Below are 22,663 nucleotides of genomic sequence, written 5' to 3'. Positions count from 1 at the left end.
TGGGTAATAATAAGAGTTGATCAAAAGAAATAATTAATCTATCAATAGTTTCACCATGCAATGCTAGTCCAACAAGCAATAATTAAGTAGCTATTATGTGCAAGAAGAGGAGCACCACACACCTGAGTTCAATACTAGCTTTGTATTACTACTGGTCTGCTCATTTTCCCTCTGAATATTCCAGGAGAGGCTCTAAGACTAAGTTATATAGCAGGCAATTTCCATTGATGGAGAAAAGTTCCTGTCTGGCGTTTAATCTGTCTCAGTGAAATCCCTGGTCCATGCACAAAGTGCAATGATGTGTATTGTAATGCCAGAGAAACTGAGGCTAGATAGAGATTAGAGAGTTTTATTTGAAAGGGAGAGATTGTGCCGGGGGCATGTTGTCCTTAGGGCTGATGTCTCAAAGCATCCAGCAGAAAATGTGAGGTTCCCATAAAATATATACATGTGGCTCCAAGCTACCAGGGTAGACTGAGGCAGAGGCGGAGTCAGAGGACTGAGAGCAGGAATTTGGTTCTGACAGGGTGGGGGGAGGCACCGGACATTCTGATAAGTAGGGAATGTCTAGGGTCATGATGTCTTGAGATAGAAGGTCTTTCTCCTTATCTGGATCAAATATCCTGATAATTAGGAAGGAGTGGTGGTGTTGCAATCAGGGGGATTGAGGCAGAACAAGTAGGAACTAAGGCAGAACAATTCAGGGAAACTGAGGCAGGACAATAAAAGTTAACTGTGGCACAACAATATAATGGTGCACTGAAACCAGAGATGGATTGTCATGTGAGGAACATGGCTAGACCATAGAGTGAGTGAAGGGGATGAGTGAGACAAAGTCTGGTTGTCAAAATGAGAAATAGTTCTTTGCCTAAAGAAGGTTACATTTCACTGGGACAATGGCTGGCTGACTAAATATGGGATCCAGAGGAGCCTGGATGCAAAGGAAGTTTATGTCTCTGGACTTCAGTTTTTTCTACTATAAAATTATGGGTTTGAACTAGATTAATGTCTTTTCCATCTCTAGAATTCTATGACTTAATTGAGAGAGAGGTGGTGGACTGTAGGTGTGGAATGGGGCATATATAACTGCTTCTTGGTTCCAAGGGAGGGGATTATAAAAGAAAAAACTCTTTGACAATCTGTGGTATAAAGGAAAAAAGAGGATGAATAAAACTCAAATTAAAAAAAAAAAGATTAAAAGGGTACATTTCAATTTTAAATTTATAAGTAAATTTGTCATTGTCAGAATTTAAAATTCCAGCTTAGGAGAACAATGAGTTTTAAATGACAGTTAAGCTGCTTGGAGTCTTTTCATTCTTCACTCACCTGCCAAATGGTGACATCTCAAATGGCCTGTTCTCGCCCACCTTGCATCTACATTACCTAAAATGGTGAAAATTCAGGCAAAAGCATAGGAAGAAGGTATTTAGTCAGATCAGCTCTAATGAGTGAGGGGCAGTTGGATAACACTGTATTTAGAGCCTTAGGGACCTGAGTTCAAATTTGACTTCAGACACTTAACTAGCTGCATGCACCTGGGCAAGTCATTTAACTTCCCAGTGACAATTCTCCAAGAATGCAAGTTTCAGGACAGATGTTCATCTGTATTAGTAAAAGGATTCCCTCACTGAGAATTCCTTTAGCTGATGAAAATCACAGACCAAAAAACCTGAACTCTTCCATTCTAGGTTCTTTTTTATGTATTCTTTTATTTGCCAATGTGATCATGGCTTCCCAAAATCCCATGAATGGAGAGATCTTGGAGGCTTGAGCGAGCTGGAAAGGCTTTGAGTCACCCAGAACCCACCTGGTGCAGACAGGCTCCTGAGACCAAGTTGACTCTATCAGAAGAGGCTGTGGAAGAGGGCATCTGTGGAGGGAATCCTCCCTAGGAAGAAATCACTCCTCCTTGAAGTATTGTTTGGATGAGCACGTGATTTCCATGCAGCCTGCATTCCCAAATCTTCTAAAATAGACAGTGGACTTAACTTTGCCTTTGTCTCTTCAGCACCGAGGACAGCTCCTGCTGCATATTAGGCATATCATATGTGTTTATTAGTATTGAATTGTTAAAACTAAAAACAATTTTAAAATGTGCTTTCTTAGAAGTGGAGATCCATGTGCCTCACTGCTAGGAGAGCTGTTGTCCTTTCTCTTTGTATTAATGGCCCTGAGAACAGTTGGACCTCAGCCTGTCCCTCCAGGTTGGGAAAATGGCCCTTGATCACTTTCTCAAAACCTCACTTTTTTCTGCTGGAGGAAGAGCTCATGTTCTCCCAGCTGAGAGGTGGAGTTGATGATGGATTAAGCTTCCTTTCCCTGGCATGGGATGCTGCCAGTTTTCCTGCCTGTTTGAAGCAGGTCACTAGCCTTTATGATGAGGACAGAAGAGACTCCCATCTATCAAGCTTGTTTTTCATGCCCCTCGGGGACTCTTTCCTTCCTGACCTTGGTGAGGCTGAATTAGTTTTGTCAGTAACCTGATGGTTCTCTTGGGTTGGGTCTTGTTTCATTTCTAATTTTCAGGATATTGTTGCTCCTGATCTTGATATCCATCGGCTAAGAATTTTCCAATTAAGGTATTTCTTGAACTTTTTTTTTTTGAATGCCTTCCTTAGCCACTCTTTTCCCAGGGGGACGACTGCTCTCTGTCCAGTTCAGAATGTCTTTGGGAAGTAATCGGCCTGTTAGGACTGTTTTTTTCCTTGTTTTTATTTATCTGTTTCCTTTCCTTGTTTTTAATTTATCTGTACATTCTCCAGTAGAATGTAATTGTCTTGGGAAGAGGGACTATTTTTGTTTATCTTGTGTCTCCACCTTAGCCTCAAGTGCCATGCACATAGTAGGCATCTAATTAATATTAGTCTTGAAATGACTGGTAGCTGCTCTTAGGCAAGTGTCAAGTTAACACATCCCCAGTTCTTCCAAGGGCAAAGTGCCAGCTCTTTATAGAGCTCAAGTGTCTTTCCCTTGGGAGAAGAACCTCAGCCCTAGAGAGTGTTAGGGAGGAGTTAGAGGGACTTCCTTCCTTCTATGTGCCAGGCTTGAGTGCAAAGTGATACAAAGACCATCAGTCCCTGCTCTCAAGAAGCTTACCTCTATGGGTCTGGTAGAATGAGTTTGATCCTTTTACTAGTCCTTGTGCTTGATTCTGGACTGGCTGAATTGTAGGCATTTTTTGTTGTGGTATGAGGGACAGCTAGGTAGTGCAGTGGCTAGAGTGGGGTGGCTGGAGTCAGAAAGCTGCATCTTCCTGAGTTCAAATCCAGCCTCAGATACTTCCTGACTGTATGATCCCTGGGCAAGTCACTGCTTGCTTTAGCTTCCTTGTCTGTAAAACAGGGATAACAATAGCATCTCCTTTCCACGCTTGTGGTGAGGATCACATGAGATTATGTATTATATAGCCCTTACCACAGTACCTGGCACATAGTAATCTCTCTGTAAACATTATTTATTATTATTACCTGTGACCAGGTTGTATCCCTCTAAATAGAATGGAAACTGAAATAAATAAATAAATGTCTAGATGTAGATAGATAGATGTATAGATAAATATAGATATCAGATAGCTATAAATACTGAATAAAAATGGGGCAGTTCCAAGAGGTTAGAGACCACACTAAGAAGGGGAGCAGTGAGTAATGTTCTGGGCCTGGAGTTAGGAAGTTCTGCCTTAAACACTTAGCGCTTGTGTGACCCTAAGAAAGTCATTTTACTCGTGTCTGCTCTCCTGCCCTAATACACTGCAGGACACTTAATCAGGGGGACTGAATGAACAAACAGATGAATAATTGAATGTTTTTGCCTGAATAGTTCATCCCATCCCCACTGTGGCCTGTGACTTTTCTGCCCCTCTCTTTCACTTTCTCTATATCGGCTCCCTTCTCCCTTGCAGGTTTGATACACGTGTGCTAGCTTGGAGCTCTTTCCTTCCCGGTATCATCTCTGGACCTTTGCTTACTGGGCTTGGCTACTCAAACCCTGCTTCTTTATTAGTTTATTTTAATTTTTTTTTTTTATTTATTTTTCCAAATTATCCCCTCCCTCCCTCCACTCCCTCCCCCCGATGGCAGGTAATCCCATACATTTTACATGTGTTACAATATAACCTAGATACAATATATGTGTGTAAATCCCATTTTCTTGTTGCACATTAATTATTAGCTTCCGAAGGTGTAAGTAACCTGGGTAGATAGACAGCAGTGCTAACAGTTTACATTCACTTCCCAGTGTTCCTTCTCTGGGTGTAGTTGTTTCTGTCCATCATTGATCAACTGGAAGTGAGTTGGATCTTCTTTATGTTGAAGATTTCCACTTCCATCAGAATACATCCTCATACAGTATTGTTGTTGAAGTGTACAGTGATCTTCTGGTTCTGCTCATTTCACTCAGCAACAGTTGATTTAAGTCTCTCCAAGCCTCTCTGTATTCCTCCTGCTGGTCATTTCTTACAGAGCAATAATATTCCATAACCTTCATATACCATAATTTACCCAACCATTGTCCAACTGATGGACATCCATTCGTCTTCCAGTTTCTAGCTACAACAAAAAGAGCTGCCACAAATATTTTGGCACATACAGGTCCCTTTCCACTCTTTAGTATTTCTTTGGGATATAAGCCCAATAGCAGCAATGCTGGGTCAAAGGGTATGCACAGTTTGATAACTTTTTGGGCATAATTCCAGATTGCTCTCCAGAATGGCTGGATTCTTTCACAACTCCACCAACAATGTATTAGTGTCCCAGTTTTCCCACATCCCCTCCAACATTCATCATTATTTGTTCCTGTCATCTTAGCCAATCTGACAGGTGTGTAGTGGTATCTCAGAGTTGTCTTAATTTGCATTTCTCTGATCAGTAGTGATTTGGAACACTCTTTCATGTGAGTGGAAATAGTTTCAATTTCATCATCTGAGAATTGTCTGTTCATATCCCTTGACCATTTATCAATTGGAGAATGGTTTGCAAACCCTGCTTCTTTTATCACAGAAGAGCTTCTTTGCAATAAGTGTTGATGGGAATACAATTCCTGTATGGGGAGCTGTGGCAGTGTTACCCCAGCAGAGGAGATTGAGTAACTGAGCCATGGCATGTCCTGGGTGCAGCCAATAGGCCAGATCGGGCCCTGGCCCCTCTCCCAGACAGAACTGGGAGATAGCTCAGATAATTGGGAACAAGCAGAATTTCTATTGCTGCCATGTGTTCTGCAGCGAGTAGACCCTGGAGTGCTTAGATGAAGGACAGAGAAAATCAGAAGGACCTTGTCATGAGACAAGGGATAACATTTCTGAAAGGTTCCATTTGCTTCTATGGCAGAATCCTTCACCGTCACAAGCCAGGCACTCCAAAAAATGGGATGTGTCTTCTAAATTCTCCAACACATTCTGTGTTCTCATTAATAACAAGAGGAATAGTTGACATTTACATAGCATTTACTCTGTTCGAGGCACCGTGTTAAGTCCTAGGGATACAGCTGATCAATCCATAAGCATTAATTAAGTGCCTATTAAAAGAAAGGCAGCTTCTGCCAACCAGCAGCTTCTGGCTCAGAAGAGGAGATAGTATCTGCCCATATATAAGCAAAGACACAACATAGGTCCAATAAGTCTGAAGGGATTTGGAGATGAGCGTGGCGGGGGGTGAGAGTCACCATTTGTAGACACTTAAGTTGAATCTTAAATGGCCAGAAGTTCCAAGAGACTGAGATAGAAAAGGGAGGATATTCCAGGCATGGAAGCAGTGCAAAAGCCTGGAGGCTGGAGATGGAATAACGTCACAGTAACTGTGACGCTGCTGGGGCTGCTGGAACCTGCTTCAACCCTGCAAAAACCAAGGTGACCTGCTTTGTTCCCCAGCCCTGGCAATGAATGACTTGGAATGGTTTCAACAAATTGAATGCACATTCAAAGGGCAGAGATTTCTGTCTTTGGATTTCTAGAGTGACCCTGTTTAGCATCCCCAATTTCTTCTTGAGAATATTTGAATGAAGACCTAGCCTGTGGGATAATATTCATACAAAAGCCCCTTGGACTAAAGACACAGTCTGGGTGACTGGGAGTCCTCATCCCTTGACCCTTGGTGCCTGAAAGGAATGCTTACTTCTTCAGGCCTTTTTCCTTCCTGCAGAATACATTTCAGCAAGTCACAAGACCCCCCAAATTAAGAATTCACATCACTGACTTCCTTGGAAAGGGATCAATCTATTTCTTTCAATCCGATAAGTATTTATTTAGCACCTGCCTTCTTGCTACTAAAACACTCCACAGGTCTCCTGCCTTAGGAGCTTGTATTTTTGTCAAGCCACAAGTACAAAGAGAAATAAATAGAAGCTTCTTTGAAGAGGATGGATCCACTAATGCTAAGGGTGATCTAAAAAGGCTTCCTGTATGAAATGGTATCCCATTCGGGCCTTGTAGGTTGCTAACAAAACACAGTGTCTCAGCAGGAATTGAACCCAGGTCCTCTTACTCCAGCTAGTTTTCTTATTGTACTACATTCTTTTGCTTATGGAGGAGCCCTTCCCAGAGATTATTCTCATTTATTTATCTACCCAGAAGGGAGTGGGAATGGAAATATTGGTACTCTCCTTCAAGAAACAGAAATGTTGCCTTGGATTCAAAAATATTATTATTGTTTATTTTATATTTCTATCACTTATTTCCCAATGAGTCCTTTCTCTAAGACAATTCAAGAGACAGATTTAAGGAGGGAAGGCATTCTGGGCATTGGTGGCACTGCTGCTTTGGAAAATGCAAGTCGGTCAAAACAATGTACAGATCCTTTAAAAACAAATTTTTTTTTTTTTTAAATCTCCTTGACGAAATAAAAAATGAGTCATCCTGTTGACCACTTCACACTAAATGATGCTCCTTCAAATATATATGTTTTTGTTTGGTTTAATTTTTTTTTAAAGGTCTTATTCTTTTATTGTGTTTTTTTTCCCCTTTTCTGTAGAGAGTGGCTCATGAAATTTCTGCTAAATTAGTTTTCTTCATAGATTTTTTTTCTTCCCCTGCAATATGGTTTCCCCATCAGACCTAAGCTGCTGCAGATTGAATTCTGCCAGAAACGTCCAAGTTCCTTCTTCCCTGGGGAAGCTGCCTGCCGCTGATGAGATCTTCTCTCTTTCAGGTTATTCCTTGTCATCGAGTATGTGAATGGAGGGGATCTCATGTTTCATATGCAAAGGCAAAGAAAGCTTCCGGAGGAGCACGCCAGGTAGGTTGCAGGCAGTGCCCCGGCGTTGTCATTCACAACAATTAGAAAACCAGATGATCTTTGAATAAAATGCTAATGGAGAATTGTTTTTGATAAATTCCTCCTCTCTCTGCCTATCTCTCTGTGTGTGTGACTCTTTAAAGTTGTTTTTTAAGCATTTTACAAATAGTGTCTGTTTTTTATTCTCACAATAGCCCTGGGAGCTAGATATTAGCACCATTTTATGAATGGAAAAACTGAGGCTCAGAAAATTGGGCTGGGTTTACCTGGACAGAATTTGTACTGGTCTTACCGATGTGAGGTCCAGAGTTTTATCAAATCTGCCACAGGCTGTGTGTGTGTTTGTGGATAGAAAAAATTAGGATCTCACAGCTGGGGGGTCCTCCCTCCACTATGCCCCAATTTTAACATTCCCATATTTTTTTTAAACTTAAACAGTGAAGCAGCTAGGTGGCGCTACAGTGGATAAGGCTCTGGAATCAGGAAGATAACATAATAATACAAAACACAAGCTTTGGCAGCTGAGAAGGGACAATAAGGAGAAGGGAAAGGTATAAGTGGTTCTATTAGGAGTCATTTTCCAAGACTTTTTTTTTTTAATGTACAATCTATGATTTCCTTAGTAAGGGATATATAAATAAATCTCAAATTGCCTCCGACTTAACAGTTAAGTTGCCTGAGACACAGAATCCAAGCGATCTGTCCAGATTCACATCTTTTAAGTTTCAGAGGCAGGATTTAAACTCAAGACATTACCCCTCCCAATCGTACCCTTACCCTGTGAGAAATATTTCACAGCTAAGTGAGGATAGGAGCCCACTGAATTGTGTTACTTTGAACAAGTCTTCTCCTCTCTAGAGCTCAGTTTCTTTCTCTGTAAAATAACATGGCTGCGTAGGATGGTCTCTATTTCTCTCAATCCCTGATACAGTTGAGTTTGGAGTACATTTTGTGTCTATTTTCCGAGCTGGGATGGATTTCTGTTGGATGGGACTCAGGGGGCCTCTCCTTGGCTGCCGAGCTCCCTCGCAGGACTGAGTGGTGTTGCTAATACCTCATTCATCTTGACCATTGAGAGGGACCGATGGCAAGTTCAAACTGTAATTTGGGTTAGTGACCTGAATCTGACAGGTTAGTTTTGAATTTTTGATGCCAAGAAGAATGGATTAGCAAGAGTTGGACTCAATCAATGCAGGGGGAAAACCATCAATCTCACCTGGTTATTTTGAGAAAACTTTAAAAAAAATCCTCTATACTGGAAGAAAAATGATACTCGATCTTCCTCTCCTGCCCTCGGCTCCTTCTTTCTTGACTCTCCATTTTTAGAAGTCGTGAATCTCCCTTTGAATTAAATTGTATCTTGTCGCCTTAAATAGCAATGAGACTTTGATAGTTTTGGGCATTTGTTTGTTTTTTTCCCCTTCAAGGTTTTATGCTGCTGAAATATGTATTGCTCTAAACTTCCTCCATGAACGGGGAATTATCTACAGGGACTTAAAACTAGATAATGTCCTCTTAGATGCGGAAGGTCACATCAAATTAACAGATTACGGCATGTGTAAGGTGAGTAAACTTGGCTGAGTGATTTCTCCATGGCTGGGTCCTATAATATGCTTATAGGGTATAGTCGGATATAGCTAACTGCCTCCATTTTGAATTTCATTTTGTTCCTTTACCTTTGTGCCTCTGTTTACCTAAGCAGGCTTCTACCTGCGTATATTTATCTGTGTGTCTGTCTGCTGCCTCTGGATTCATCTGTGTGCTTTGGCTTGTTTGTCACCCAACCAGTCTTCGTGCACATTCACGTATCTGAGCTTCAGCTCATGCGCTTGCTGATTTGCCTCTACCTAGGTCTGGATTTCCCCCTTGTGATGATAACTTTGCCCCTGAAAGGCCAGACATAACCTCCCTATTATCCACCTACTGCTTGAAGACCTCCAGAAGGGGGCACCCCCAACCTCCCAAGGCTTTCCATTCTACTTTGGATCAGTCCTCTCCCATCCACTTCAATTAAGCATAGAAAATTTTAAAGAACTTCTTATGTTCCAGACACTGTGCTAAGCTTTGAATATACAAAGAAAAATGAACAAATGTCCCTTGCTTTTAGAGTTCACAATCTAATGGAGAGAGCAATATAGAAACAACTGTGTACAGGATAAATTTAATGGAGGGAAGGCACTAGAATGAAGTGGAAGGGGAGAGATTTCCTATAAAAGCCAGGGAAGCAAGTGGGTCAAGGTGAGGAGGGAGAGCCTTCTATGCATGAGGTATATAGATAGACAGAGTCAGGAGATGGTCTTATGTGAGGATAAGCAGGAGGCTAGTATACATGGTGGCAAGTAAGCTATAATAAAACTGGAAACATCTGCAACTGTTCCTCTTCCATATTGTTCTTTTGAAGTCAGCCTCTTGAGCCCCAGTGTATGACTTGACTTTTTCCTTATGAAATTTCATCTTCCTTTGTGGTGAACTGTTTAGATCTTGACTGTGACTAAGTGTGTTAGCTGTCCCTCTCGGTGTTGTGTCATTTGACACAGTTTGATGATGCAGGCCCTCTCTGACTTTATCCCGGTCTTTGGGAAGAATATGAAACAGTCCCACGGGACAGAAAGATCCTTGGGGCACTCTGCTGGACACCTTGCTGCACTGAACTTAACAGTTAGTCCCGTCATTCAGCAAGTTCTGAATATCTGTTTGTAAGATTGTCCAGCCTATATACTTCCATCTTTTCTGAGAGAATAGTAGAAGCTACTTTATCAAAAGTTTGAGGTATTGTTCACTGACACCTAGGAAGGATTGGGTATGGGTGATACACAACATTCCCTTATCTACTGGTTTATTAATCCTGCCCAACAAGGAAGTGTGAGGTCAGACCAACGAGATTGATAAAGCCATTCTTGACGAAGCCGGGTTGCTTTCTGTTATAGATGTTTGCCGACCATATTTTTAGTGATCCAAGCATCAATGTCAAGTTCCCCAGGCTGATGGCAGGGTCTGCTGGCTTTCCTTTTTCTTTTGGAAAACTGTTCTCCAATATTTTGCTCCTCTTATTTTTATCATGATCTTTGACATAATCACCAACAGTGGCTCAGCCATCATAGTTGTCTCCTTTTCCAGCTCCAGAAGATCTGGGCTGGGTGAAGTAAGTTTACCAAGGGCAATGAGGGATTCTCTGACTGACTCTTCACCTATCTTAGGTATCGGTTCCCTGTTAGTCATTTGTTCTGACGTTTCCACTGTAAAGGTCATGGCCAGAGAAAACAGGAGCAAGATAACACTTGAGCAGCTCAGCCACCTGCCTCTCGGTTGTCACTTATCACTATCCCAGCTACGCTAAGCTTCCAACCTTTCTCTTCTTTGACCCTCCCCCTTTTTCACCAATAGAGCTTTTCAGAAAATTCTAAAAAACATTTTTTTCATGGTGCTTGTTTCCCTCTTCAGTCTTAGCTGGTTCTTCTTCTTTTAGGCAATTTGTAACGTTCTCCCCCAAATCAGGCTTGCACATCAGAGGAAACCTTCTTCCTTTTTCCACAGACTTGAGCAAGGAGGAGGCAGTATTGTACTTCTCGTTGCTACCGTTCCGACCACCACTTCCTCTCTATTAGTGACCATGGATCCCGAGAATTCCCTTGTTGGTTACTCAATCTTTTGAAAAATAAAAATAGCCCTAATACAAGTTAAGAAGTAGCTATTTGTTCTTCTTGATTAGAAAGACAGAGAGCACTCTCAAAGCTCTTGATAATTATTATATGTGATGACTCTTTGCAGGACCATCGATTTGTTTCCTGAATTCCTCATAGCTTCTTGCTATGGTGGTCAGTTCGTGACTAAATCGCTTCTCTTTTTTCTACTTCCATTGATCTCTACTAAAATGTTTTCTCTCCATCATGCTTTCTCTCTCTGATTCCTAGATTTTTATCACAATTTAAGGTGAAGAATTAGACTTTCTGAATACACAACACTCTTTCACAGCCCAAACTTTATCTTACCTGTTTCTTTTCAATTAGATATACTCACATTCCAATCCAGGTGGAATTCCCCCAATGAAGTCTCAGTGATGTCAAATTTCACTTCTTGAGTTTACCCTTCACCATTTCCATTTACTTTCTAATCATAAGGCAGAATAAGTAATGGTATTTTAAAGGACTTTTAGGAATCCAGTGTTAGTGAACCAAGCTATAATCAGCTGGCAATTTAGTTGGTACCAGCTAAATAAAATAAACGTGCCAGAGGGTATGTTTTCCAAACTCTGCATTTTACATGCTTATGATTCCAGTGTGTGTGGTGTGTGTGTGTGTATGTGTGTGTATGTGTGTGTGGTGTGTATATGTGTGTGTGGTGTGTATGTGTGTGTGGTGTGTATATGTGTGTGATGTGTGTATGTGTGTGTGTGTGTGTGTGTACACATGTTGGGGTGAAGGGAGGGAGGATATCTTACTCCAAAGAGGTATTGTTTACTGACACCGTTAGTGATTTGTCCCCACAGGAAGGATTGGGCCCAGGTGACACAACAAGCACTTTCTGTGGGACACCAAATTACATCGCCCCAGAAATCCTAAGGGGAGAAGAATACGGTAGGTTGATGCTTGGCTGTCCCCGGATTTGCGTTCTACTCTTACTGAATCCTCCTCAGTGAGGTATCACGGAGTCATGGGATATCAGGACCGGAAGGGATCTCAGAGGTCATCACATGTAACTCAGCCCTAAGTGAGAATTCCGTACTGTTCCCTTCTCTACAAGTGACTGCTTAGACTGACCTTTCTGGCTATGGGGCCTTGAGGTCTGTGTGCTACTAAGTGAGGGTCCTTTCAGAGAGCAGAATGCTGCTAGAAAGGGTAACTCAATTCTGTTGACTCCGGGTCTAGCTTTTGGTGCTTCTTGGGCTCTTCTGTCACAGTAGTCAGAATGTGGAAGATCCAGCCCTGTCTTGTGAACAATCATTTGCTGGTTGTAAGTGAGCCAGGGAAATTAATTCAACTTGGAAAGTTTGTTCACTGAGCAAAGCAGCAGAGCCAAGAGGATTGGAGAGCCATCAAGGGGCCATGAGGAACCAAACTTTGTCCTCCTGCTCTGTCCTGATTCCTGTGTCCCCCTTCTCCTTTTTTCTCTCCCTCCCCAACAAACCACCTTATCCCCTCACCTCTGAACTCTACTCTCTTTTCAAGGTGCAAGTCAAGTCATATCAGCAAATACTTCTCAAGCACCTACTACGTCAGGTGATGAGTATTGGGCACATAAGTATGAGTCCTTACCTCAAAAAGCTTAGTCCACAGAGGAGCAGAGCAGTGTGGAATATTTTTTGTTCCCAATGGGAGAAACAGCATGTCTAGATAGAGAAAATAGTAATAATTAAGGAGAAAAGGGAGGAGGGAAATCCAAGAGTTCCTTCCTGTAGGAAGTGGCACCCAAACTGTGCTTTGAAGGAAACTTGGGATTTTACACAAGGCTAAGAGAAAGAGGGAGAGCATTCTAGGCATGGAGAAGGGGAAGGGTAAAGGCCTGGTGGTGGGAGATGGAATTCCCACCTCCTTGGGAAGTCTTCCTACTGTCAACTCAGTGAGAAAAATGATCTATGTCTTCTTTGAGCTGTTCTGACACCTCTTCTCTATTTGCTTATCTCACCTATTTGTTATTTACAATCCAGCCTTCTTGGACAATCCATCAACAGGAAGTTATTAAGTGCCGACTGTATACCGGGCAGATAGTTCATCATACAAATTTTATCCACCATGATTGAAATTTCTTACTATATATTTGGGGCACTCATAGTTTGCACATCCTTCTCTGAGTCTGGCACAAAGGCTGAATATAGTAGACCTTTAGTAGATAATTAGTTAATTTAGTAGAATTAGTTAATTTAGTAGATAATAGTAGGCAGTTAGATTGTAGTAGACAGAGTACTGGGCTTGGAAATGGAAGACTGATCTTTATAAGTTCAAACCCAGCCTCAATCATTGGCTGTGACTCTGGGCAAGTTACTGTTGGCTTTAACTTCCTTCTCTGTTACATGAGGAGAATGGTAAACCATTCCAGTGTCTCTGCCAAGAAATCCCCAAATGGGGACTCAGATATGACTAAAAAAAGTACCAAACTACAACAACCCGCTCGGTGGATGTCCTGCCACGTTGTTGTTGTTCGGTGATTTTTCCATATTGGTAGGATTGATTGATCTAGATGACCTTCTCACCTGTCCAGTTCCAATGGTCTTATGATCCCTGACCATGAATGGATTTTAAGCTTTATTTCCAAAATAGATTTTGGAGTTAGAAGAGCCTTATTTAATTACTCCCTCTAGAACTTACTGTCTGTTTACCCTTAAGGTTCCAATCCCTGAGTCTCAGTTTGCTCATCTATAAAATGAGGGGGTTGGACTTCATGATTTGCCTGACCTATAATTTTAAATCACTTAAAAACTTTGAGCCTCCCCTATAAAGTGGGTATAATAACACCTGTCAATAAGTTCCCATGGTAGCATGTATATTCCTTAAAAGCTGGGGACTTTCATTTGAGCCTTTGGATTCCATGTATCTAGCACAGAGCTTGGTGCAGAATATGTGCTTAGATTCTGGTAGCTTTATTGCATGATGGGAACCCCATCCCAAGAGAATATTAGCTTTATTTTTGTCTATATATCACCACCACCTGGTACAGTGCCCCTCCCGTCCCACACAAATAGTTAAGTACTTCATACGCCCTTGTTAATTGGTCGATTGGTTCTTGTGTTGTCCGCAGGGTTCAGTGTGGACTGGTGGGCCCTCGGTGTCCTGATGTTTGAGATGATGGCGGGAAGATCGCCATTTGATATAATCACAGACAATCCGGACATGAACACTGAAGATTACCTCTTCCAAGGTATGTATGTTCATGCATGCAAGACACCAAGGAGGGGGAAGATGGTACCAGGAGAGTCGGTCCAGCTTAGGAACAGAGCTTGCTCCCAGGCTCGACGAATTTTGATGTACTATTTTATTCTCATCCTCCGTAATCAGTCTGTGGCTAATTCCTGTCAATTTTATCTTCATAATGCCCCCTTTTCTCCTCTGACAGTTTTCCCATCCTGGTCCAGGCCTTCAGCATCTCACACCTGGATTATTGCAATAGCTGTTGGGAGAGCTGACTGCCTCAAGTCTTCTCTCCCCCTCCCATCTGTGCTCCATTCAGCCACCAAAGTCATTGTTCCAAAGGGCAGATCACATCCCAGCTCAGTGAACTCCAGTGGCTTTCCAGGATCAAATATAAAGTCTAAAAATTGGCATTCTAACCAGCCCTCTTTCCCTTCCTGACTTTTTATACCGACATCATTCTCCCCAAACCCCAACCCACCTTTCCCCAGGCAGTCTGGTAACTGGTCTCCCTACCAGTCTTCAGATGAGACCCTCCCGCTTTAAGGACAGGAACTGTTTTGTTTTTTTTATTTCTTGGTGGGCCCAAAGCTTGACACATAGTAGGCACTTTAAGAAGTATGTAAACTGACTGCTATTTCAGAAGCTAGAATACAAATAACAGCTAACATTTATGCTTCACTTAAAGGTTTGCAAAGCACTTTACAAATGTTATTTCATTTTATCCTCATAACATCTGGAAGGTAGGTGCTGTTATTATCTCCATTTTACAGATGAGAAAACTGAGGCAGGCAGACTTTAATTGATTTGCCTGGAGTCACAATTAATAAGTGTCCAAGGCAGAATTTGAACAGAATCTGTCTCCCTGAATCCAAGATTGATGCTCTATCCACTGCACCACTTATTTACTAGACAAAAGAAGGTTTTGAACTCATGGTCATCTCTCTGTACTCCCAAATTCTGGAAAGGTTTGCATCAGGTGGTCTGACTTCTACTTGCAAGTATACATTAAGATCCATGAAGTCTTTTCTATTTTAAGCTCTTCTCAGAAAACTATAATAGAAAAATCTCTTGCATATTAGTTTTCCAATGTACCTTAAGTGTGGTACCACTGAGCAGTAATAATAATTATCCCTATAACTGATAAGAGGAAGTGTGATTCCTTGTATAGAGCATTGACTTCAGACGCAGAGAGATCCATGTGTGAGGTCTGTCTCTGACCTTACTGGCTGTGTGACCCTAGTCAAGTCACTTTTCTCCTGTGCCCTATCCAAGACTATGAGATGCAGAGCAGATGCTGACCTACAGCTGGCGTTTCTTAAGCTTTTTCTATTGCCCAGCCTCTGTCCCTGGGAAGTATAAATGCTAGCTTTCATTATTATCATTTGTATTGGTATTCTTCTTATTGATGATGATTTGATAATATTAATAATAAATAGCCAGCATTAATAATAAATTAACAATTAACTTATTAAATTGGTGGTATAAATTGTTAAAATAATTTAATAATAAAAACAACCCCTGCCCTCTAAAAGTTGAAATAAAGAAATGAATGAATGTTAATAAATAACTCCTGTCCTCAAGACAATTAATATAATTAATTAATAAATCATATTAATTAATTAACAATAATTAATATTATTGGAGGGTAATCATTAATGAATGAATAGTTGATAAGAATAATATTAAGATTAATACTATTAAGAAGCTAATAATGAATGGCTGATGATGATGGTGATAACAATAAGGTTTTGCCCTCCAAAAGCTTCCATTCTATTCCAGAGGATGACTTGGTGATTAAGGCTCTCTCTGCCTCTTTTTTCATCTGTAAAATGGGCATAATAATAGTAATACGCAAGACCTTTCCTTATGGTCCCAGTTACTAGTTCTAGATCCCCCAAAAGGATCACATGTCTGCATCTGAGTATACCTGTTTTATCCCTCTTTCCATATTTCTACTCTTGGTCTGAAGGGAATATCAGAAACCATCTCATTCAACCTAATTGATTTGCAGATGGGGAAACTGAGACTGTGAGGGTTAAATGACTTTCCCAGAGCTACAACTACCTATCCAGTATTTAACAAAGTCCTCCATTTCTCCAGTAAAAGGAGGGATGGGCATTTTCTCATGTCTTCCTCCAGGGACAAGTCTGGGATTTATCACTAGCATTATTTCAAGTACTCTTGCTGGGTTTTCCCGCCTCTTATTTGCACAGTTTTAGTCACTGTCGATTGCTTTCTATGCTTTGCTTATTTCCCTCTGCATCAAACCAAACTCTTGTAAAACAGAAAAGTGGGGAAATATTTCTTAAAACCTTTTTTTCCAATCTCTTTAGTTATCCTTGAGAAGCCTATCCGAATCCCCAGATTTCTCTCTGTCAAAGCCTCCCACGTCTTAAAAGGATTTTTAAATAAGGTAAGTTTTCAAATTCTTTTGCCATATGAGGGGGTTAGGGATGGAGATTATCCTCTTGGTAATTTAGCCGCAGGGAAAATCTATATTGCAGAAAAGATGAGGGTCCCCATCCTTTTGCCCGCCCCCTGAAATGTCGGAGAAAATGAATGTCATTTTTTAGAACAATGTTTTAATGAATTCCCCCCCCCCCCCCCTTTGCCTCTAGGACGGGCGTTCTAGGCCCTCCAGACGCCAGCTCCAAGCTACCTTTCCAGTCTCATTGCACGCTATTTCTATCTGAGCATTCCATTTGCCTTCCAAACTGGGAAATTAGCTGGATCCTGAAATTAGCATTCCATTTCTCAATACCATCTCTTAGATGGTTTGGTCATGGTTTGTCTCCTGTAGGAAGCCTGTTCTTAATCCCCATCTCCCCATATTCCTAGTCATCAGTGCTCTTGTTCTCCATAAACGATCCTATATTTGTGTACAATTTGTACTCTCCCTCTCTCTTCCCTCTCCCCAATGTAAGCTCCCAGGAGATAGGGGCTGATTTGCGTTTTGTCTGTCTTTCCAATCCTATCCCCAGTGTCTCCTGAATAATAGCCAATCACTGTGCTGGCTGGATTGCTCCAGACCCCTAGAATTTATTTTGTATGTATTTACCTATATGTGTCTTGCCAATCGCCAGTTACTATGGTGGCTGGATCGAATGGAGTGATGAACTAACACCCCTGCCCCCTCCAAAAGAAAACTGGTCCTCTGGCAAAATCAAGAGCCAATTTAAAATATGAAGAAGAGACAAAGGCTGATTTTGGCTTGAAGAAAGACGCCATTTTTAGTGATAATGTCTTTAAAATTCCTTTTGTGCCCTTGTGTATAAAAAATAGGATGGGGGGCGGTGAGATGGGAGAGAGGGAAAGAGAGCATTTATATAGCATCCTCTGTGGGCCAGCTATTGTGCTAAGTGCTTCGAGATATCATCTCATTTGAGAGCAGAGGTGGAGGGGGAAGGGGAAGTTGGTTTTTTCTTGAGTTCCTCTGTTACAGTGGGGACCCTCAGCTCATTTGACTTAGGGAGGGAGAGCTCATCAGTCAGTTACAAGAGCAAATGTTGACTTGCCTTTCCCCCCTTTCAAATTTTGACTTCTAGGATCCCAAAGAGAGGCTTGGTTGCCAACCACAAACGGGATTTTCAGATATCAAGTCTCACACGTTCTTCCGCAGCATAGACTGGGATCTGGTAAATAATCCAAGCCCCATGAATTCCCTGGTGTGATGAATGGAAGCATGTTTTCTTATTGTCCAAGAATGGATTTATGTATTACAAAGCCAGCTTTCTCTCTCTCTCTCTCTCTCTCTCTCTCTCTCTCTCTCTCTCTCTCTCTCTCTCTCTCTCTCTTTTTCTCTCTCTCTCTCTCTCTATCTCTCTTTCTCTCTCTCTCTCTCTCTCTCTCTCTCTCTCTCTCTCTCTTTTTCTCTCTCTCTATCTCTCTTTCTCTCTCTCTCTCTCTCTCTCTCTCTCTCTCTCTTTCTCTCTCTCTCTCTCTCTCTCTCTCTCTCTCTCTCTCTCTCTCTCTCTCTCTGTCTCTCTCTGTCTCTCTCTCCGTCTCTCTCTCTCTCTCTCTCTCTCTCTCTCTCTCTCTCTCTCTCTCTCTCTCTCTCTCTCTCTCTCTCTCTCTCTCTGTCTCTCTCTGTCTCTCTCTCTGTCTCTCTCTCTCTCTCTCTCTCTCCTCCCTCTCTCTCTTCCCCTTTTCCCTACTCCGTTACTCCCCCACCCCCACCTGTGTATGTGTGAGTCTACATGCCTTCTGTGGGTCTTCATAGACCTCCTTTCTTCTGCTAATAGTGTTTTGATATACAAAAAAACAAATTGTAAGCCAGAGCTGAGCTGTTAGCAGTCTCCGTCCAAAAAAGGAAGGGACAAGGAGGATTATTCATTTTGTAGAAAATATAGAACCATAACTAGAAGTTGCAAGGTCTGAGAAAAGAAGCATTAAATATATCCCCAATCACCCCCATCAATTTTGTTCAGGGGAGAGTCTCAGGACTCTGGGGATCTAGGGACTCTTAGAGGCTACTGCTAGAGACTCCAAAGGGAAGTATACCGTTATTTCTCTTTTCCACTAATTATTCTTACTAATTAGATGCTAAGCTCAATTGTTTTTAGCCTAAATGACATCAGTGTTTCTTCAATGTTAGTGCCCCATATCAAAGCCCTGGTTGCCCCATCTTGGTTATGGTTCTGTGATATTCTCTGAGGACAATTCTGTTTTAAAATACTCTGGTGGGGAAGAACTTGCATTCTTGTGCCTCACTTAATTGCAAATGGCATCTGCTGGGACATCTACTGATACTCGACAAGGTTTTTGCGGAAGGCATTATGAATTTGGCAAGCCAGGGGACACATTGAAAAATAGATCTCAGGTCTGTGTACTTCCTGTGAGACTGCAGACATGACCACCAGCCAAACTTCTTGAGAAGAAATCTAGAGCTGTTTTCGGGCTTATGTCATTGTGTTACTCATTTAGGAGTTTTCCTGAAGAAATGGATAGAAACAAATAATTATATGACTTAGCAGGCCTCTTGTAAATGCATGAGAACCAGGAAAATGAAACCAAACAGGGCACATTTGTTGTCTGCCAAGTGGAATGTGACTATTTTGCAAAGTTACTGAAGTTTCACTTCTAAATTACACTTTAATCTTAAGAGATAAGCACAAATTAAATCCCTCAACTCTATACCAGCAGCAGGAAGGGAAGAACTGAGGCAGCCAAGAGAGATTAGGAGCAAAGAAATTTCAGAGCAGAAGGAAATTGGGCATTTTTTTTTGATGGACTTCTCTAGCTAGACGTCTGCCTGCCTTAATAGAATTCACTGGGTCACGCCGGGAGGGTCTCATGGAGACAGGCTTGATATGCTTCTGAAGATTGAGAGAGAGGGATAATGGGCCCCATTTTGTAACTTCTGAAAACCCGATTATATCCATGTACCTATTAAAATAATTCTCTTCGATGGACAATTTCAGTAATGGGATCTGACGCGCTATTTCCAAGGATCATGGAATATGTATCATTTTCAGTGACATTTGAGAAATTTGCAGGGCTTAATTTTTAGGTACTGCTTCTCTTCCTTTGAGGAGGGATGGAGCAGACCAGGAAGGGAAATCTGCATCTTTCATCTAGATGCCCTTGGTAAATTATTAAATCTCTGATCTGGATTCTTGAAGTTCTGGCAGTGCAAAGCAGTGTTTGAATAGATGATTTATTCTTACTCCTTAAGGCTGGGCCCCCTCTCTTTTTAGTTATTCTGCATAATATAGCTTTTTTTGACCAGAACATCTGGGTGTAAACAGTTCCTTTGTTCTGATATGATAAAGATGGCTGGGCTGTCCAGTGAATAGAGCACTGGAACTGGGGTCAGCAATTGGTTGGAATATTCAGTCATTTTTGAATCACGTCTAACTCTCCATGACCCCATTTGGGGTTTTCTTGGCAGAGATACTGGAATGGTTTGTCATTTTCTTCTCTACCTCATTTTACAGACTAGGAAACTGGGGCAAATTGGGTAACCTGAGTTCAAATCCAACCTCAGACAATTGCAGTATGATCCTGCACAAGCCATTTACCCCATCCTGCCTCTGTTTCCTGCCTCTAAATTGGGCATAATAATAGCACTTCCTTCCTAAGGTCATTCTGAGGAGCAAATGAGATAGTATTTGTAAAGTGCTGAGCCCAGTGCTAATAAATGAGTAATAAGTGCTTGTTTCTTCTGACATTAAGTAATAACAGAATCTCTGGCTCAGCTGTCACAGGATCTGTGTTCGAATTCTGCCTCATGTGATGGTTGTCTGGGTTACTTCCCATGGGTTGCTTCATAATTCCCCATAATTCCTCACGTTTATATAACACTTTAAGCTTCGGCCATATTTTCCTTACAAGAAATATGCTGCAGGTTTGTATGACTGTCCCCCATTTTCTAAACGAGGAAGCTGAGTTCTGTGTCCAAGGTCTCATAGGTAGGATGGGTACAGAGGCACTCTGCAGACCGTCTCTGTAGCTCTGGATCAGGGGAGCTTCCCAGGGAGGCACCAACGCTTTGATGCTCATTCCCAGGCCAGGCTCTTGGGCCCCAGCCCCAGCAGCCTTTAGTCCCAGAAGCGTTCTCCATAAAAGACTCTTTGTCCTGCTGGGCAGAGGGAACTGCTTCTGCTCCAAATTGCAGAAAGAAATATTCCATCGCCTTAGAAAAATGGACAAGGTGCCAGTTTGAGGTCCAGGTAACCAGGGTAAAGGCACCAGCTCTCCAAGAATGCTCAGCTCGAGGCCCCATGGAGTCAGCGGAAGCAGCACCTTGCATCCTGAGAGAAACAACATGCTGGAGGAATGGGGGGTGAGCAAGGGAGTGGAGGGTGAGAAAGGGCCAGGGCCAGAGTGAGCCTTTTTAATGGCACCGGACTCTGCCCTGAGCTGAAGAGCTTGGCTGATTTCTGAGAAACAGGATGAAAGGAAAGCAGCCAATTCTGCAGAAACAGGGTGGGGCTTCTTGTCCAATTCTGTTTTTTTGTTTTTATTGGGATTTTCCAAGCTGGCAGGGAGCCTCTGGATGAAACAGGTTAAAAGAAAAACCCCTTCATGGCCAAGGATTCCCACGCTTGCATTTGGCCAGCATACACTCCAGGCTGTAGGCACCGAAGGGTCTCGAACCCCAGGCTTTTTCATTGCTAGGGTTTGGGTAGAGAAAAGGGGAGATGGCTGGATTAGAATCCTGGCCCAGGGGAATACAGGGGAAAGGGAATTTGGACTCGGAGGTCCTGGATTCGAGTGCTGAGTAAGCTACTCACTAGCTATGTGACCTGGGCAAATCTTCACCCTTCTAAGTCTTGGTTTCCTCCACTTTAAAATTAGGAGTTTGGACTAAGGCCTCTAAAGTCACATGCTTTCAGTGATCCTAAATCACTCAGTCATGTTCCTTTTGCTTCTTCCTTTCCTTAAGGGCAGCACTATTCAATTTATCTTTGTATCTGGGGACTTGACACGTGGTAGGTTCATTTATAAGAGGAGGGAAAGCTCTTATTAAGCACCTATTGTGTACCAGGTACTATATTATCTCATTTGATTTACAAAGAAGCTCTATGTCTGCTCCCTCTAGTGTCTGAAAGAGCACTGACTTTGGAAATGGGAGACCTGGGCGGGTAATCTAGCTCCTTCAACTTGACATCAGGTTAATCTGTGCTGTGGCTGGATCTGGGCTGTGAGAATCTTTCAAGGCAGCAGAAAGTGTGACGTTAGCCCCACGGTGGGCAGGGCATTAGCTTCCCTGAGTGGGTTCCTCCTCATTGTAGCGCTTATCGCAAAACACAGATGAACACTTGAGTGTTGGAGAAAAACTTCTTGGTCTGGATTGGACCCGTTGGTCCACAAATTGTTGGTTATTAGTTTTTTTTTGAAACTGGGTGTCCCCATCTGGCAGGAGAATAGCCATTCATGGATCTTCCTGGTACTTATTGATCCATACATTGCCCCTCATTAGTTAGCCCGATGGTTCTCCCCTAGCAGGATTCACCATATTAGTGATGAATTAGTGATGAAGGGTTGGCAATATAGAGAAAAGAGAAAAGGAAAACACAGTCCCTGCCCTCAGGGCTCTTACTTTCTAATCCTAAAGACATTGAGTATATAAAGTACATAGAAAAGATGGAAAGCAGCTTTAGAGGAAAGCTACGGGCAGCTGGGGGACCAGGAAAGATCTCCTGCAAGATGATAGCATTGAAGCTGAGTCTTATGGAAAGCTCAATGTACCTTCCAGCTCTGAAGTTCTGAGAAAGTGACTTAGCCCTTCTAGTCACAGGCAGTAGCAGAGGAGGTGTTTGAACTTGGGTTTTCCACACTTTGTACTCCAGCCATTATGAGACATTGCTCCAAAATTCCCTGTGTGCTTCTTGCCAGTAGAAATTCTCTGTATTTATACTCCCTGCCTACCATGGCTGCTCATGGTGCTTCAGAAATACTTATTGATTGATTGAGGCAGCTAGATAGTGCAGTGGATGGAGGGCCGGCCCTGAAGTCAGGAGGACCTGAGTTCAAATACTCAGATACTTAATACTTCCCAGCTTTGTGACCTGGAGCAGTCACTTAACTCTAATCATCTCATCAACAAACAAACAAACAAACAAACATAAATAAATAAATACATAAATAAAT

The 22,663-nt window shown here is 42.1% G+C and overlaps 1 protein-coding gene across 2 annotated transcripts in view; it reads left to right on the top strand.

Annotated features, from left to right (window-relative positions):
• The window catches only part of PRKCZ (protein kinase C zeta), a 231,008-nt gene that overhangs the window by 202,316 nt on the left and 6,029 nt on the right, over positions 1-22,663 (top strand). For both annotated transcript variants that reach the window (XM_074306514.1, XM_074306515.1), the window contains 6 exons: positions 7,137-7,223; positions 8,651-8,786; positions 11,710-11,797; positions 13,956-14,075; positions 16,402-16,481; positions 17,614-17,703. In XM_074306514.1, the coding sequence (XP_074162615.1) occupies positions 7,137-7,223; positions 8,651-8,786; positions 11,710-11,797; positions 13,956-14,075; positions 16,402-16,481; positions 17,614-17,703 (601 nt within the window). The remainder of the gene's footprint in view (positions 1-7,136; positions 7,224-8,650; positions 8,787-11,709; positions 11,798-13,955; positions 14,076-16,401; positions 16,482-17,613; positions 17,704-22,663) is intronic.

The sequence above is a fragment of the Sminthopsis crassicaudata genome, chromosome 3 (genome assembly GCF_048593235.1).
Source record: "Sminthopsis crassicaudata isolate SCR6 chromosome 3, ASM4859323v1, whole genome shotgun sequence".
In the NCBI taxonomy this organism is placed as follows: Eukaryota; Metazoa; Chordata; class Mammalia; order Dasyuromorphia; family Dasyuridae; genus Sminthopsis; species Sminthopsis crassicaudata.
This window is presented reverse-complemented; position numbering and strand designations above follow the sequence as displayed.